Source organism: Pituophis catenifer, unplaced genomic scaffold, assembly GCF_029215685.1.
Source record: "Pituophis catenifer annectens isolate HBS135680 unplaced genomic scaffold, rPitCat1.0.hap2 SCAF_2, whole genome shotgun sequence".
NCBI classification, from domain to species: Eukaryota; Metazoa; Chordata; class Lepidosauria; order Squamata; family Colubridae; genus Pituophis; species Pituophis catenifer.
Genome location: NW_027256882.1, coordinates 178213854 through 178229245, shown reverse-complemented (window position 1 = coordinate 178229245; position 15392 = coordinate 178213854). Strand labels below are relative to the sequence as shown.

At 36.2% G+C, this 15392-nt stretch overlaps 1 protein-coding gene across 2 annotated transcripts in view; it reads left to right on the top strand.

Moving 5' to 3' along the window:
- Window positions 1–15392, top strand: part of RAVER1 (ribonucleoprotein, PTB binding 1) — a 34602-nt gene that overhangs the window by 12326 nt on the left and 6884 nt on the right. The window contains exons 2-10 of one of the 2 annotated variants that reach the window (XM_070935222.1): window positions 5143–5209; window positions 6749–7218; window positions 8823–9014; window positions 9490–9619; window positions 10238–10338; window positions 10818–10904; window positions 13108–13222; window positions 13961–14220; window positions 14696–14789. In XM_070935222.1, the coding sequence (XP_070791323.1) occupies window positions 5143–5209; window positions 6749–7218; window positions 8823–9014; window positions 9490–9619; window positions 10238–10338; window positions 10818–10904; window positions 13108–13222; window positions 13961–14220; window positions 14696–14789 (1516 nt within the window). The remainder of the gene's footprint in view (window positions 1–5142; window positions 5210–6748; window positions 7219–8822; window positions 9015–9489; window positions 9620–10237; window positions 10339–10817; window positions 10905–13107; window positions 13223–13960; window positions 14221–14695; window positions 14790–15392) is intronic. The other variant, XM_070935223.1, reaches the window with a different exon arrangement.

The window sequence follows — 15392 nt, the reverse complement described above, 5'->3', positions numbered from 1 at the left end:
CGAAAGCCAGCCGGCTAGCCCCTCACAGCCGCCCACACGATAAGGGAGATTGAGGGGAGAACAACAGCCACCCCCCCACGCTCAATCCAAAACCGGAGAGCTCCCCCTTTAAACAGTACCTGCAAGCAACGAGGAGAAAGCAGCTTCCAAAATAAAAAGAAAGTAAAAAGAAAGAAAATCCAGGGAAAAAAGAAATTATTTAAACTGGCTCAAAGCTCAGGAGCTAAAATCTTGCAACCATGAGCTGTGCTGAGCTGAAAAAAACTGAAGAGACGTCACCAGGGAGGCGGATCTTCAGAACTTTTCAGCTCAGGACATAGAGCTAGAGCAAGGAATACCCAGACTGGCACCTCCCATTTCTACACTATGGAGAATATAGATTACCTTGGCTCAGAGTCTGCTTCAAATGCTCGAATTTTTTGTCTACTCAAAGCTGGCCAGTCAGTCTTTAAATGGCTTTAATTCTTCTACATTCTCTGGCCTAGAAAACAGGAGACTGTGATTTCTAGTCCAGCCTTAGGTATGAAAACCAGCTGGGTGACCTTGGAACAACCGCACTCTCTCAACCCAACTCACTTCACAGAGGAGTTGTGGGTAAAATAAGAAAGAGGAGGGAGTGTTAGATATGTTTGCTGCTTTGAGTTGTTGATAAAAATTTTAGAAGCAGGATATAAATAAATAAAAATTCAAGGCAGTGATTAATTACTTTGGCAGTAATTAAGTGGCAGTGATCTGTGGCCAAAGGGAGGATAGAAGTAGACATGAACCTTTGCTCTCTATAAAGTATATCTGCAGGTTCTGCAGACATGTGACAGATTGTTTTTTCTTGCATATCAGAAACAATTTTATTTTTTAAGAAAGTAATCATCAAGAGTCTACTATAGGCAAGCTTTCTATGAAAAGCTCTATGAATTCACTGCAGTTTTAAAAAACAAACCTTGTGATACCGTACTTGAAAATGTATAGTTTTCAGAAAAATAACAAAATTGTAAATTAATATTTTTGTACTTTGAAGTTAAACCTGAGCTATGATGTAAATAATATATATATCCTGATAGTGTAAAAGGGAAAAGACTGTCTTGAAACTCTCTTTTTGTTTGAAGCATTCCTTAGACTCGTGTTTTCATAATGTTTAGCATCATGTATTCCAGTACAAAGGGAGCACATTTAAACTGGAATACGAGGACCACTTTCTTGCTAAGTCACCAATAATTGTTGGAATGCAACTATGTCATATTCTTTGCAGCTCTGACCCTATTTTTTTTCCAGGAAAAGCTGTGGGACAAAAAAATGCAGTTGAAAGCCCTGGATATCTACTACCCTGTTAGCAGAGTTGTGTTCAAAAGATTAGTAATCTGATTGATTACTATGGAGCATTCTAAGTTCCTCTTTTTGTACATCTGTTAAATTATCTTTGTTCTCAGTTGCCTTAAAACTTTCACTCAAAGCTTTGTAGGGGTTCTTAATACCTCTCATTTGAAATTTGTATAAAACCTTTGTCAATAGTTATTGCCAAATAACTAGAAATTTCCTCTATTGTAAGAGCCTCTAAATATTATTGAATGTCCCATTCTCCATATTGGGAAGAAAAACAAAATTGCATAATGTTTTAGTGTACAATCATTGCACAAGATGCAAACACAAACCATTCTGCAAAAAATTAAGAGCCCTGATTTTTTAAATTTAGATTTAACAATAACTCTGCTGTTTGAAATACTGTGTATTATCCAAGTCTGCTGGTTTCTCTTTTAGGAATTGATAATATTACACAGCTCTGAATGGGAACTGCTTCATTATTACCAAAGATTAGATGTACATTAAAGTGGGAAAATTGTTACTTTCTGCTTTTGAATTGGCTAATGGCCTTCTGTTTCACGATTGAAATTTATTATGACACTCATACAGGAACCAGTTCAGTAGGAGAAGCTACAGCCGGGGTGTCAAACTCAAGGCCTGTGGGCCAGCCTGGAAATAGCAAAGGACCGGCCCACGGTGCCTCTGGCAGCCAAAATGGGGCACAGGGGGGCGTGCACACGTACCCCATTTTTGGCTGAGTGGCCTCCTGCAACACTCTACCAGCCAAAACATTTCTGCACATTGTAAATGGTTTGTCCTTTGGTTCATCTTTAGGTGGCTTTTGTAGCTGTTTAAAGTGTTTCTGAATTGCAGTATTTCTTTGAACCGTAACCAGATAAGCTAAAAACAGCTTCCATAACAGTCATACTAAAATAGAGATATTTACAGATTCTAGGCAATGCAGTAAAGCAGCTTTTGATTTTAAAACAGATCCCAAGAGATGGGAGAGGGGAAATATTAACAATTTACAGTTCCGCTGTTTGATTATGTGATGTTATTCTGCAAGCCTTATAAATGTATTAATTAATATTAAGAAAAAATACAATATTAATCACATGCTGAACATTTATTAATGTTAATGACTAGGCTAGATCAGAGCTGAAGAGATTTGCCTGTAACTTTGAAATTAAAGGTGAACTAAAACTTAAGTCTTCAGAATAGGATTAAAGTAAACAAACTGAAAATAGGTAAAGTTAGAATTGTCTGCTATTCTATAACATTCTAATTTAAACCTAAAAGATTATTTAGATTTTTTAATTTAAAGGATCAAAAGATACTCTGTTATAAAAAGCCTTATTTTAATTTCTGCCCAGTCTTGAGGATAATATTTTTTTCTGTATAATATAGTGGTTCTCATTGTCAAAAAATAGAATCAAATTTTATGGGAAATCCTCATTTTATAAATTGTCAAATATTCCATTTCAACAACTAGTTGGTAAAATGTGACCCTATCATAGATAGGTTTTTACTGTTTGGTTGGGATCTCTTAATTTCTAAGTTCTATTGCTTTCTTCTATAGTGTCATAAAGTTGCTTCTAGAATTGCCTTTAATTGTATTTGTTTTTCCAAAAGCACAAATAATATTGTGTCCCACAGGGTTGCACTAAGCTTATGTTAGTGCTATGCACCGTGGTATTGTTTCAAATTTTCTGTAGGAGGCATATTTCAGTTAGGTTCACAAATGTCCATTTATGGGGTAGATTTCCCTTTTTTCCCGTGTCTAGGAAATGGAGAGGAGTCAACTCTTTTGCAGAAATATGGGGAGTATGACCTTGAGTGAGCCTGACTTATTTATCTTTACTGTCGCATTTGGTATGTGCTTCAATTGTGCAGTTTAAAGTTCATAAACTATCTGAGCAGAAAAGTGTTAGCGTCTGAATATATGGCAAAACACCTGATGATTGTATAATTTAATACATAAATGCAGGTTGCAATATCATCTGCAGATGAATGCTTAAATTGTGACTGTATTCGTGTCTCAAATATTGTGTCACAGTTGGTAGCTTGTGAGTTTGCTTATTTTTTTCAACCAAAATTGAATTATAGTTTCTAACACTTGCCTATAGTCAACTCCCCCCTCCCATCCCCAAATCACCAACTTTAAGGACATAGGATTTTGTGCTTAATAAGTGGATAATGAAATGTTTAAATTTGCAGTGCCATTTCACCTATAAGTGGTTTATCAGATCTGGGCTGGGAAAAAACAAGGATCATCAGATGACAGCAAAGAGGTATAAGAAACTGTTTGCTAGTGGTTGCTGAATTTCTGTAATATTAGAGTACTGTGTACAAAGGTGAACACTAGCTACAGTTACCAATTTTACTCCTGAATAATAACAGTTACTCTACTGATTTAAAACAAAACTCAGTGCTCTGAAGGCTGAAAAAATGTATAGTGATTATGTGTAGGTACTACCTTGTCCTTGTTCATGATCAAATCAAGTTTATACTTTTTGTAAGGAATTCATGCACACTTTTGCTTATCTTCCTTAAGTTTTCCTCATTTTATTTGGTACTAGACAATCCTGTAACCCATTAGTTATCCTTTGAGAAAAAGGTAGTGCAGTCAGTGACCAGAATGAACATTGCATTTCAGGCTGCTTCTTCTTTTATTTTCCCAATTGTGAACAGTCCCATGATCATCTAAGAACGGTATATATCATAAATAGAAAAAATAATTCTAATGGCAAACCAACTTTGATAATGTCAATATTTACTTACCTAAACAGATAAAGAGGATGACCACAGGCAGGCAAAATAATAGTTGGAGTGGGAGAGATTTAGAACTTCCTTTCAGATTCCCTATTAACTTTGCTTTTGTGGTAAGGTGGCAGGGAATGTCAAAAATCACATATAACCTCAAGGACACTGTAGCAGTCATAGTAAATAAAACCAGTCAGAACATGTGGACATTTCAGTTCCATAGGAGTAATGAGTCCAAGATTTTTTATGCATTCCTTAAGTTAGTGGATTTTAGATATCTTGAGGGAACAAACAGACAAACACAATGAGAGTTCTAATATCATATAAAAGATAGAACTGGTATCTGTATCTGCTCTGGAAGCTAACAAATTTTGATTTGTCTGACATAAAAAGTAAATTCCAGTTTCATAATGATAGAGAAGTGGTTTGTGATTTCCTGTTGTACCTTCACAGTAAAAATAAACTTGAAACAATTGACCCCTGTAGTTTTATTTGTGATCAATTGCATTTTATTTATTTAGTATTTAATGTCAAATCATTAACAAAATATTGATCAACTTGGAAATAGCATTTGAGTTTAATATGTAGTTAGGCTATCTTACAATATAATACAATAATTAAAACAACTACTTTAATAGTACGTTTATTTGCTTTAGACATAGAAAATCCTAAAAACAAATGTACATTTGATGTTTGAGTCAGTAGTAAAATGCACAAATTTCAACTTTGATCTAAATAGATTTTTTAAAAATTACCTCGGGTGTAGTGCTTTCTTTAACAAGAGATGATTAACACATTTATGACTACCTGAATCCCTGTGCTCTTTTAATCATTGTTTATTCAAATCTTTATGTATTTGGAAATAGTCATTGTTCAAAGCACTGATTATGCTTTCACATAATTTCTGCCAAAATTGCGGATACATTTACTATAAATATGTTAGCAATAGTGCTCTGACTTGGCATTATTCTGTAGACTATTGAAAAGGGAGTGGAGTGATGACAGGAAGTCATTTAATTGGGAAAAAAAGCAATTATTTCATGTTTTTGCCTCAGTATGATTTATTTTGTTAATTTTATGCAGGAAATTCATGATCTTTTGAGTGATTACGAACTTAAGTATTGTTTTGTGGACAAATACAAAGGAACAGGTGAGTAAAATTGTATTTATAAAGCGCTTTGCTATGAATTGAGGGTTGGAATGTCATGAATAATATATTTAGATCTCCCTACCCTAAGGCAGAATACCCTATTCTTGATAAATATCCTCCCAGTTTTTCAATGGAAAATATCCACAGATTATATAGCTTTTCTAGATAATATTTACATTGGAGGGTTTTAAGAGCACTTCTGTTATATTAGAAATAAGTTAATGGTAGTGGAAGAGTATTTTTAAATATTGTCTGCCATGCCCTCCCTAAAATTGGGGGAGGGTGGGGGGAACTGTGGAAAAGTTGTTTTGTATTCTGCATGAGTTTTTAATCACTAAATTTAAAAAGCACTGTTCTCCCTCTCTGAAGCTGAGTTATTTTGATGCATTAATATATTAGTTATATCAGTGTAAAATATGAATGCATGAATTTCCTGATGAAAAATTTTGCTTAGTTGTAAAGAGCATTAACTGTGGTTAATTAACTTTATTGAGATGCAGGGTAGGAACAAGCTATCAGTAGCTCACGGCTGCTACTTTTTTCATCTACTTGCATTGCTTTAGGATGCAGTTTCTGAGGTTAGCATTCTATAAGAGTCCATTTTTTTGCCTTTCTGAAGATAGATTTAAAATTGCTCGATGAATATTTTCTTCCCTAAATAACAACATATACATATCTAGCTCTAAGAAAAAGTTGAGATTAAGATTCTTAATTTGTTGGTGTCCATAAAGATGTATCAATCAAAAACAAAATGTTGTACTAGAAATGTACTTCAAATATGTTAGGCAAATACATTACTGAAAAGTGCACAGAAAGATGAGCAGAGCCTTGTCAGTGCATTTTCATGATCCTTGAGACTTTTTGCTTTCAAGTGCCTTTAAAATCCAGTATAATGATAAACAATAGAGGAAAAACGTGTACTTTTGCTTATATTCAAAAAGGTCTTTGATAGAATAACTTGTAGGAAGTGAAGAATTTGACGTCTGAATTAAAAAAAACAGACCCTCTTATACAATGGCATTCTTCTCCTTTGAAAACTAGGAAAATATAAAGTGCTAGGAGAGAAGAAAAGAAAGCAATCTTTAAAGATCCATGCCCAGTTTAGTACAATACCGACAGTTGATATATGTTGTTAATGTTTCTTTATTTTACAAAATAACAAGGCTACAGTCTGAGTTGACAAAATGGAGGCGGCAGATGAAAGTTCTCTAACATAATTATCTTCTTGAAATGAATCTGACCTGATCAGTATCTGGATCCTTTATACTACCCTCACTTTCATTATCATGGAGAAGTGTAAATAAAGAACTAGGAGGAGGAAAATAAATAAAAAAAAAGCAACCATGCTTGACAACTTTTTGAAAGTATTTATGGTCCAGACACTGTGGAAACACAAAGTAATTTTTTTCTGATTATTCAACCAAGACCATTTGTTTATAATTGTGTAAATGTTCTGTCAGAAATCTTCAAGAGAGCTTTGCTTATATGTTTGCTGTGGAGCATTTTGCCAATTGCCTTTATATCCTCCTTTTCTTGTAGCTTTCGTCACCTTATTAAATGGGGAACAGGCAGAATCAGCCATTAAGAAATTTCACTTGAGCACACTGCGAGACAAGGAGATTACAGTGCAACTACAACCCACAGATGCCCTCTTGTGCATTGCCAATCTGCCCCACCTTTATACACAGCAGCAGTTTGAAGATCTGGTTCGACCATTTGGGAACTTAGAGCGTTGCTTCTTAGTATACAGTGAGAAAAAGGGACACTCGAAAGGTTATGGTTTTGTGGAGTACATGAAAAAGGATTCAGCAGCCAGAGCAAAGTCTGACCTGTTGGGCAAACAGCTGGGAACACGGACTCTGTATGTTCATTGGACAGATGTCAACCAGTTGACTCTAGACCTTATTCACTCAAAATGCTTATGTGTAGATAAATTGCCCCACAGTTATAATGATCTTGAAGAACTAAAGCAGACCTTCTCTGCCATTTGTCCTCCAATATTCTGTCAGGTAAGGATCTTAGTTGTGGGGGAAATAGGCTGCTTTGCTGGTATCTATGTAACATCCCAACAACTGCACATGACTAGCTGACTCTCCCTATGTAGAATCCTTTTCCCAAGTTGCTAAATTATGTTGCTTATCCCTTGTCAAGCTGTAATTAAATATGGATTGCTCTTATGAATGCAACAGAATGTACACCCTGTACAATAATGTTCTTTGTCCTAATTTCTTAAACATCTGGAATTTTCTAAGCTTAAAGAAAATGTGTATTTCTCAATAATTGAAAGTCTTTCTGCTATGAAATTGGTGAGAATAACACTAAAACGGGCCTGATATAATTTAAAGATCCCCACCTCAAAATCCCCACCTATATCTCAGCACTGACATGTTTTTTATTGTTAAAAAGAGCCCCAAAACCACAGGCCTCTGAGTTCCAACAAAGTATACTGGTATATGGACAAGAGAGGCACATATTAATGGATAGGGGTATTTCAAAGTCTAATTGAGTGACTGTAGAAATTATCATTCCTTAGACCTTCCAATTCTTAGCATTTGCTTCCTCTTTTCAAGAATTTCACTGAACAGTAGAGTTAGAAATTAATTCTTAAATACATTCATATTATTATTATTATTATTATTTGATTTTTTTAATTATTATTATTATTTATTATTATTTGATTATTTGATTTTGAAAGATGCCATGGATTCTGCAGCTTTGTTTCCCTCTAATTGGTTTATAAATTTTGAACAGATAATGTTATTGGAGTTACCCTTATGACCACCTAATAATAACAATATGGACAAAATCTGCTACATGAATAACCAGAGTACGGATGAACTTAGAATGTTATGTCATAAACCATGGTTTACATGTCACATACATGAGCCAGAATGAAAGAAGCCACATAGTTTATTTGAATGACTGATGTACAAAACATGTTGGTTGCATTATTCTTGATATGAATGTTCAATAAAAAACTATTGAAGGTTTTACTTAGGCACTTACATATAAAAAGATGAGCATTTCTTTTATGTGCATAATGCTTCTATTGACATAGCACTTAATTTAGTTATAGCCCTTGTGTAATTTCAGTAGCAAAGGTTTAAAAAAACAGGGTTGAAAAGGGTGAAAGACACAATATTCTAGTTCAGATGCAATTTCATTTCCTTACAATGTTTTACTTAATATTTTATTTAAACAAAATACATGTCTTCTGGGGAATGTTTTGATTGCACTGGAGATTTTTGCAGTAAGGAAGAAGTCAGTTGCAAAACCCAAAAGACAAAAAGAAGAGACATTAAGCAAGGAAAGTCTGGAGCTCTTATCTCTTTAGATAAGAACATATCTAGATAAGAACATTTTTCAGAACATGTCTTTGATATTTATATTGATTATATTTATATTCAACTGTCTGATCCTTTGGCTGGGCGCAAACAATGTGCTCAGCCAAAAACAAAGTAATATAAACAATATTATAGCTTAATGAGATACCGATATGTAAAGTCAGCCCATTTATTTCTCCCAACTAATTCAGGAAGACTTGCTGATTCCATTAAAAACATGAAGTAACTGGGTCATTTTCATAATGCTGTTCCCCCCCCCTTTCACACAGCTGGCATGTGGTCAGGATGGGCAGCTGAAAGGCTTTGCAGTCCTGGAATATGAGTCAGCTGAGATAGCAGAGATGGTTCAGCAGGCTACCAATGGCTTTCTACTTGCTGGGAACCATATCAGAGTCTCTTTCTGTGCTCCAGGCCCTCCTGGACGAAGTATGCTCGCTGCTCTGATAGCTGCCCAGGCAACAGTAAGTCTCAGCTTGCAGTACTGATTCTGTATATAATTTGTCTCTTGCTAATCAATGCCATATGTTATGCTTTGTTATTTTAATAATTTTATTTTGGCCTGGAGCAAGCTATGCATCTCAGTGAATGACACAGGCCTCTTTATTTTCATTGTAGTTTAACAAACACTCGTCTTTTCATCAGTTGTCTTTTAGTCATGATCTACTATTTATAGATGTTACCTGTATTATCCAATATTTTGATGATAGCCATATTTCCAGTTATCCCTTAATAGGTAACACAAAATATGTGTTGCAGGAACTAGAAGTTTTTTCCATAAGCAAAAAAAATTGACTAATGCTTCACATTGCTGTAATAATTAAAATTTCAACTTGGACATGGATGCTCTCTTCTTGCATATAAGAGCTACCAATGCATATTTCTTTCTCTGTCAAAGAATCCAGATACCTTTTTGATTTTGCTGCTATTTTTTTTCAGGCACTTAACCGTGGTAAAGGGCTTCTACCTGAACCCAATATACTTCAGATTCTGAACAGCCTGGGGAATCCTTCATCTCTCCAACTCTTACTCAACCCCCTACTTCATGGAGCCATTGGAGGAAAGCAAGGCACGTTCAGATAAAGAATTCTGAGTCTGAAAGCTACTTGGGGGCTTGACCTATGGGATATTTATAAGCTTCCAACCTATAATAAGTCCATTGATAATGCTTGGTTTCCTCTCACTATCTGAGTTAGAAAAAGCAGTTATGGTATAAATATTTTGTACTTAGAAACTAGGCTTGGTTTCTGATGTTCTAAGCTAACCAGTAATGTGGCTTAGAAAAACAAAGCATGGCTTATGCCATGCAGCACTCTTGTGAAGCATTTCAGTCCTTCCTAGACTTACTTAGTAGATTAATCCATTCTTTCTTTGAATGTATACATTTCTCATTTTTATTAGGCAAAGCCAAAATATTACTAAAACTCTTTGTTAGGCTACCCAATGTGATTGTGCCAATCAATCAATCTGCCAGTGCTATCAGGCAATAACATTAAGAGAAACTTTTTTGGGGGGAAAGCCCTTCAAATTTAGTCATCAAAAGCCAAACTCAATAAGATGTTATGAGCCTCCAATGACTAAGAATTTCAAAATTTGTTTTATCTCATATTTTTTGCAATATTGGTAGGTTGCCTTGCCATTTTTCCTAATAGGATGAATTAAACTACATATATTGATTTTCTTTCAGGAATCCTTGGAGCACCACCAGCGGTATCTCTTCTAACCAACCCAGCTCTGTTCACAGCTCAACTTCAGCTGGCACTCCAGAATCAAACACAAGCACAGCAGGTGACTTGTTCTCCAAGGGTACAAGTAGAAAAAGTGTTAATTTTTTGTCATGGAATGGTTGCTGTACATAGCTGCTTATCCCACCATTCACATTAAAAAAAATAAGACACAGAATATCTTGTCTAAAGTGTGCTCATGCAAATATATGATTCAGTTCTTTCTCAAGAGTTACTTTTGTAGTTGGAAGTATGTTTTGTGTGCGTGAGTGTGTGTGTTTAACCAAATTTTATAATGGTCATTTAATCAAAGCAATCTAGTTTTATGTTCAGCAGCTGCAACTAAGTTTTGCTGTTAGTGTAAAATACAGCAGTTTGCAGTATTGCATGTGGTGATCAAAATGTCCTTAGGCACTAGTATATATGCATAGAAAAAGTGAAGTGTAAGCTTTGCTTTCTAATTATCTCTTTCTCAGTAGCTTTTCTAGCACTTAGTTATTTCTAAATTTCTTATTTCTGGTCTTTCTGTGCTTTCTGCTCCAGAAGGCATTTCTTGGAAACTTGCTCTTAGTCCAAAACCAGGTCTGGGCACAGCTCCTGCAGAACAAGGAAAACCAGGCCATATTCCATGTGAGTGCTAGGCTTGGTCTCTGTGTGGAAATATGCTGATTGTGTGCAGATGTGTGTAGTGTTTGTGCTTAGTGAAAGGTACACTGCAGTCACCATTTTCCAGTCTTTCTCATACCGTGGCCTCAGTGCGGAAGATGTACAATGTGTTACTGAACTTTTAATTTCAAAGAGTGTAGCCTAATGTAGCCTAAGAATTTAATGTTTAAAGTATGATTAAATAACTAGCATGTTTTCTTGCCATAACTTTGTGCATGTCTTAAATACAAGCCCATTACGGATCCTAAGAAAGCAATGGATGCTAAGGAGATCTTAATTCAGTATTTAGGTTTACTTTATTATCTGTGTATCTCTTTGAGCGCAGCTTTGTGTAGTCAGAATTGCATACTTTGTGATTCCGGAGATAATCAATTTTGTCCTATCAGCTAGCTGAACCAATGAGACATTGTGCATTATATAAATCTATATATATAAAAGTGAAAACCACACACACTGTAATCACGAAATCTCCAGAACCGTACAGTCTATAAATTTAAAGTTTGCCACTTATGTTCCTCTTGGCTTCTAGGTGCTCACTAAGAAAGGATTTTTCGAAATGACCATCAGAGCATTAGTATTTCCCATATTATTATTAACAGGCTCTGATGCTAAGGAGTTGTATTCCCCCTCCCCACCTGAAAAGAAATCTGTTCCAAATGCAAAACAAAAGCAGAGGAGAGGAGGTTCACTTTCACAGCAGCAACCAGGGGATAGGATAGGGGAGGCTTCTGTGGGGCAAGCCTGAGGGAGAGAAGGGGATAGGATAGGAGAGGCTTCTGTGGGGCAAGCCTGAGGGAGAGAAGGGGATAGGATAGGGGAGGCTTCTGTGGGGCAAGCCTGAGGGAGAGGAGGGGGATAGGCTAGGGGAGGCTTCTGTGGGGCAAGCCTGAGGGAGAAAAGGGGATAGGATAGGAGAGGCTTCTGTGGGGCAAGGCTGAGGGAGAGAAGGGGATAGGATAGGGGAGGCTTCTGTGGGGCAAGCCTGAGGGAGAGGAGGGGGATAGGCTAGGGGAGGCTTCTGTGGGGCAAGCCTGAGGGAGAGAAGGGGATAGGATAGAAGAGGCTTCTGTGGGGCAAGGCTGAGGGAGAGAAGGGGATAGGATAGGATAGGATAGGATAGGATAGGATAGGATAGGATAGGATAGGATAGGATAGGATAGGATAGGGTTCTGTGGGGCAAGGCTGAGGAAGAGAAGGAGAGAGGAAAGACCGATCTACTAATTAATTTTCAAGCTGTGTCGATTTATCAAGCCCCATCACATAGTTTCATAGCGAAGCACAGGTATCCAGCTAGTCATGTAAAAATAAGAGATCTAACTTCTATATACAGTATATTGATCTTTCATGGGTTGCTGTTTCACAAAAATGTAGTATTCTTCCCCCACCCCCCTTTCTTAAGGAATGAGAGGTTGTTCTTAATTTCAGACATAAAAATATCAGACCTGTTTAATACATTTCTATTTTCAAGAGCCTCTGGATAGTATTATATTTAATGGGATTGGATTCAAGATGCATCCCTATGTTTTTCTTCATATTTTAGCTTCTCTAGGATCTAGATACAGCTTTACAGCTTGGTTTTGAGATAGAATGCACCTATTATTATAGCAATGGAAGAAAATGACAATTAGAACTTTTGGAGCTAACTTTGAAATGTCAGTATTCCTGTCAAAAATTGATTGGTACTGCAGTTTAACCCTTCAAAGTAGTGAAAAAATTGAGATACTAAACTAACCACTTGTGCTGTGGAATCTTGTCTGTTTAGATCCTGTTTAAATACTGTAATTTAGACTGTTTGTGGCAGCTAAACTCTGTCAAAGTCTTTCCCTCCACAAAGGTTAAAATTTTAAATGGATATATCAAAGTCATCAGGACACCTACTTCCTCCAAGTATTCTGTTTTTTCAAAACTTGTAGAGATATATTAGCACTCCTCTGCCAGATGTTTTATGTAGTATGTAAGTTTACAGGATCCAGTTTCTGTCTCTCTCATAGAACATCCCAGGTCACTTGAATTTATTTCTATATTTCTTTCTGTTTAGTTCTTTTTTGGCATTACCTTGCTTGACATTAGCTGCTTCTGGCAGGCTTATAGTTTGGTCTTGTGTGATTTTTAATGCATGTATGTATCTTTTAATCACAATTTTTTGAAACCTCTGACTTGTTTGCAGAAACCTGGAATCTTGGGAGAGTCTCCTCATGGTTCCTTGCAGCACAATACTATGGGAATGTCGAACTCTCCAGCTTCTCAGGCCGGAAATCAGTTATTAGGAGAGATGTCCTCAGGTAAGTTCTTAGTTGTAGTTGTCCTATTAAAAAAGCTTTCAATCTGTAGAGTTTAAGCAGGGGTTTCCAGTAGAAGTTGAGGAAGTTTTCTTGGATTCTTGATAAAAAAGATATAGATTTCAGAAGATTCCTACAGTTTCATAGCAAGCTGTTGGAATGGTTCAATTTTCTCATTCAGTTAACTTTTCACTTGCTTAACTGAAAGGAGACTTATTTTAGTTGAATAGACAGTGGTAGGCTGACCTTCAGATGGAAATTGATATTTTTGTTTTGATTTTGCCCTGGATTTCAGTACAGTTTTTGCTGCTCTTCTCAGAAACTTGGTGCAAGTTCTATTGGTGGGAGTTCTATAAAATGTTATAGTTCTGTAAATTCCTGTAAGTTGTGTAAATTCATGCCCACAAAATGTTGGTGACTTTTTTAGCCTTAAAGTAAAGCAGGTGAATAGATTATGACTAGAAATATACCTTTATTTGAGGTTATGTAGACCTGAGGTTTTTCTTTTACTTCTATTACTATTACTTGTATTGGCAAGCTGCCAAGGAGCTCATGAATAATCTGTGGAGCCCCTATTTCTAAAGATGTTTATTATCAAGGTTGGCTATTAAATGCTCCTTAAAATGCTGCCCATCAAATGGTGATCATTTGTTCAGTAAATAGACTGATGTTTTAGCCTACTATCTAATTCTCATAGCTATCATTTGGAATATACTTTTTACTGGATTCATGTTTTCCCAGGTGGTTCTTTGCCAGCTGATGTTTCCCCAGGACCTGTGAAATCTACTGTCTTGCCTTCTGCAAACTTATCCTTGCCATCTTTCTTGGGACCATTGGCAATGGAGAGGGAGAATGCTGCGATGGGAACCCAGGCACCTCAGCTGACTTCACCTGGCCTACAGGGTCTCACTACCTCCATTTTGGGATCTATGATCAGTGGGCTTCAGAAACCCTCTGATAACAGATCAGATAATGGTCCTCAGGGTCCTCAGTTAGCTAATGTAAGTAGGGCCATCAAGTTTAATATTCAGCACCTTATATTAGTGAAAATCTGAGCATTTATTTAATGACATAATTTTATCATTATTTACTGTAGTCATTTAGACAAGAAACTCTTATTTTTTGTAACAGAGCTCTTTGCCCGGTGCACTGGCTAATGCTCCCCTTTCCTTGCAGATCTATTTTCATTAAGGATTCTTTGTTTTGCTTTGCTTTTATAGTTCCGATACTTGCAGACATTAAAATCTGAGTGAATGCAAAATAACTACTTTCATGGTATAATGTATAGAGCTGGAATTAAAGATAACTACCTAGGGTTTTGTTTTTGTTTTTTGTTTAATTACTTAAGAATTTGGAGATTTTATGTGTTGCTACTTAGGTAATTAAACCAGGGCCAGACTTAAGTGACTTGCCTTAATTGGAGTAAACTACATTCAGCAGTCCAGGAAATGATGACTATTGCAGTTTTCCTTTCAGGTTTCTCTCCTAGGAGAGCCACCAAAAGACTTCAAGATTCCACTCAATCCATATCTAAATCTGCACAGCCTTCTCCCTAGAAGTAAGATTGGAGGTAAGCAGCAATTGGCAGGGAGGGAAATCAAGAGAAAATATTTGTTCCCCAATTAAAATCATGTTTGGCCAATATTAAAAAAAAATAGGTGGGAATGTTGGATGTTGCAGTTCCCAATTTTTGAAGGATGCCGAGTGGAAAAAGGCTGTTCTGGAATAATACTTTCAACAGGGGTTTGCATTTATTCTTTGTTCTTCTATTTATTCCTTAGCTGGCATCCTCCCATCCTAGCTTTCTTTGCTAAATTAGGGATTATATAATTTATTTAGTTCTCTTATTTTACTAGGTTTACATGCCACTCTGGTCATCAGCTGACTCTGAATGGCTTATGCTCTCCTACATAAACAATGTTAAACAACATAAATGATTAAAAACTAAATATTTTTATGCTGAAGAATGAGTTCAGGAATGGTATCTCAGAAATTGGGACCATAGCATAATTCAGAAGACAGAAGTTCTTTAGCAAATAGGTACCGTATTTTTTGCTCTGTAAGACACTCCTGACCATAAGACACACCTAGATTTAGAGAAGGAAAACAAGGGAAAAAAATCTGCCTCTGCCTCCCAGCGTTCATCCGGTATTCATCTGGCTAGCGTCCTTGC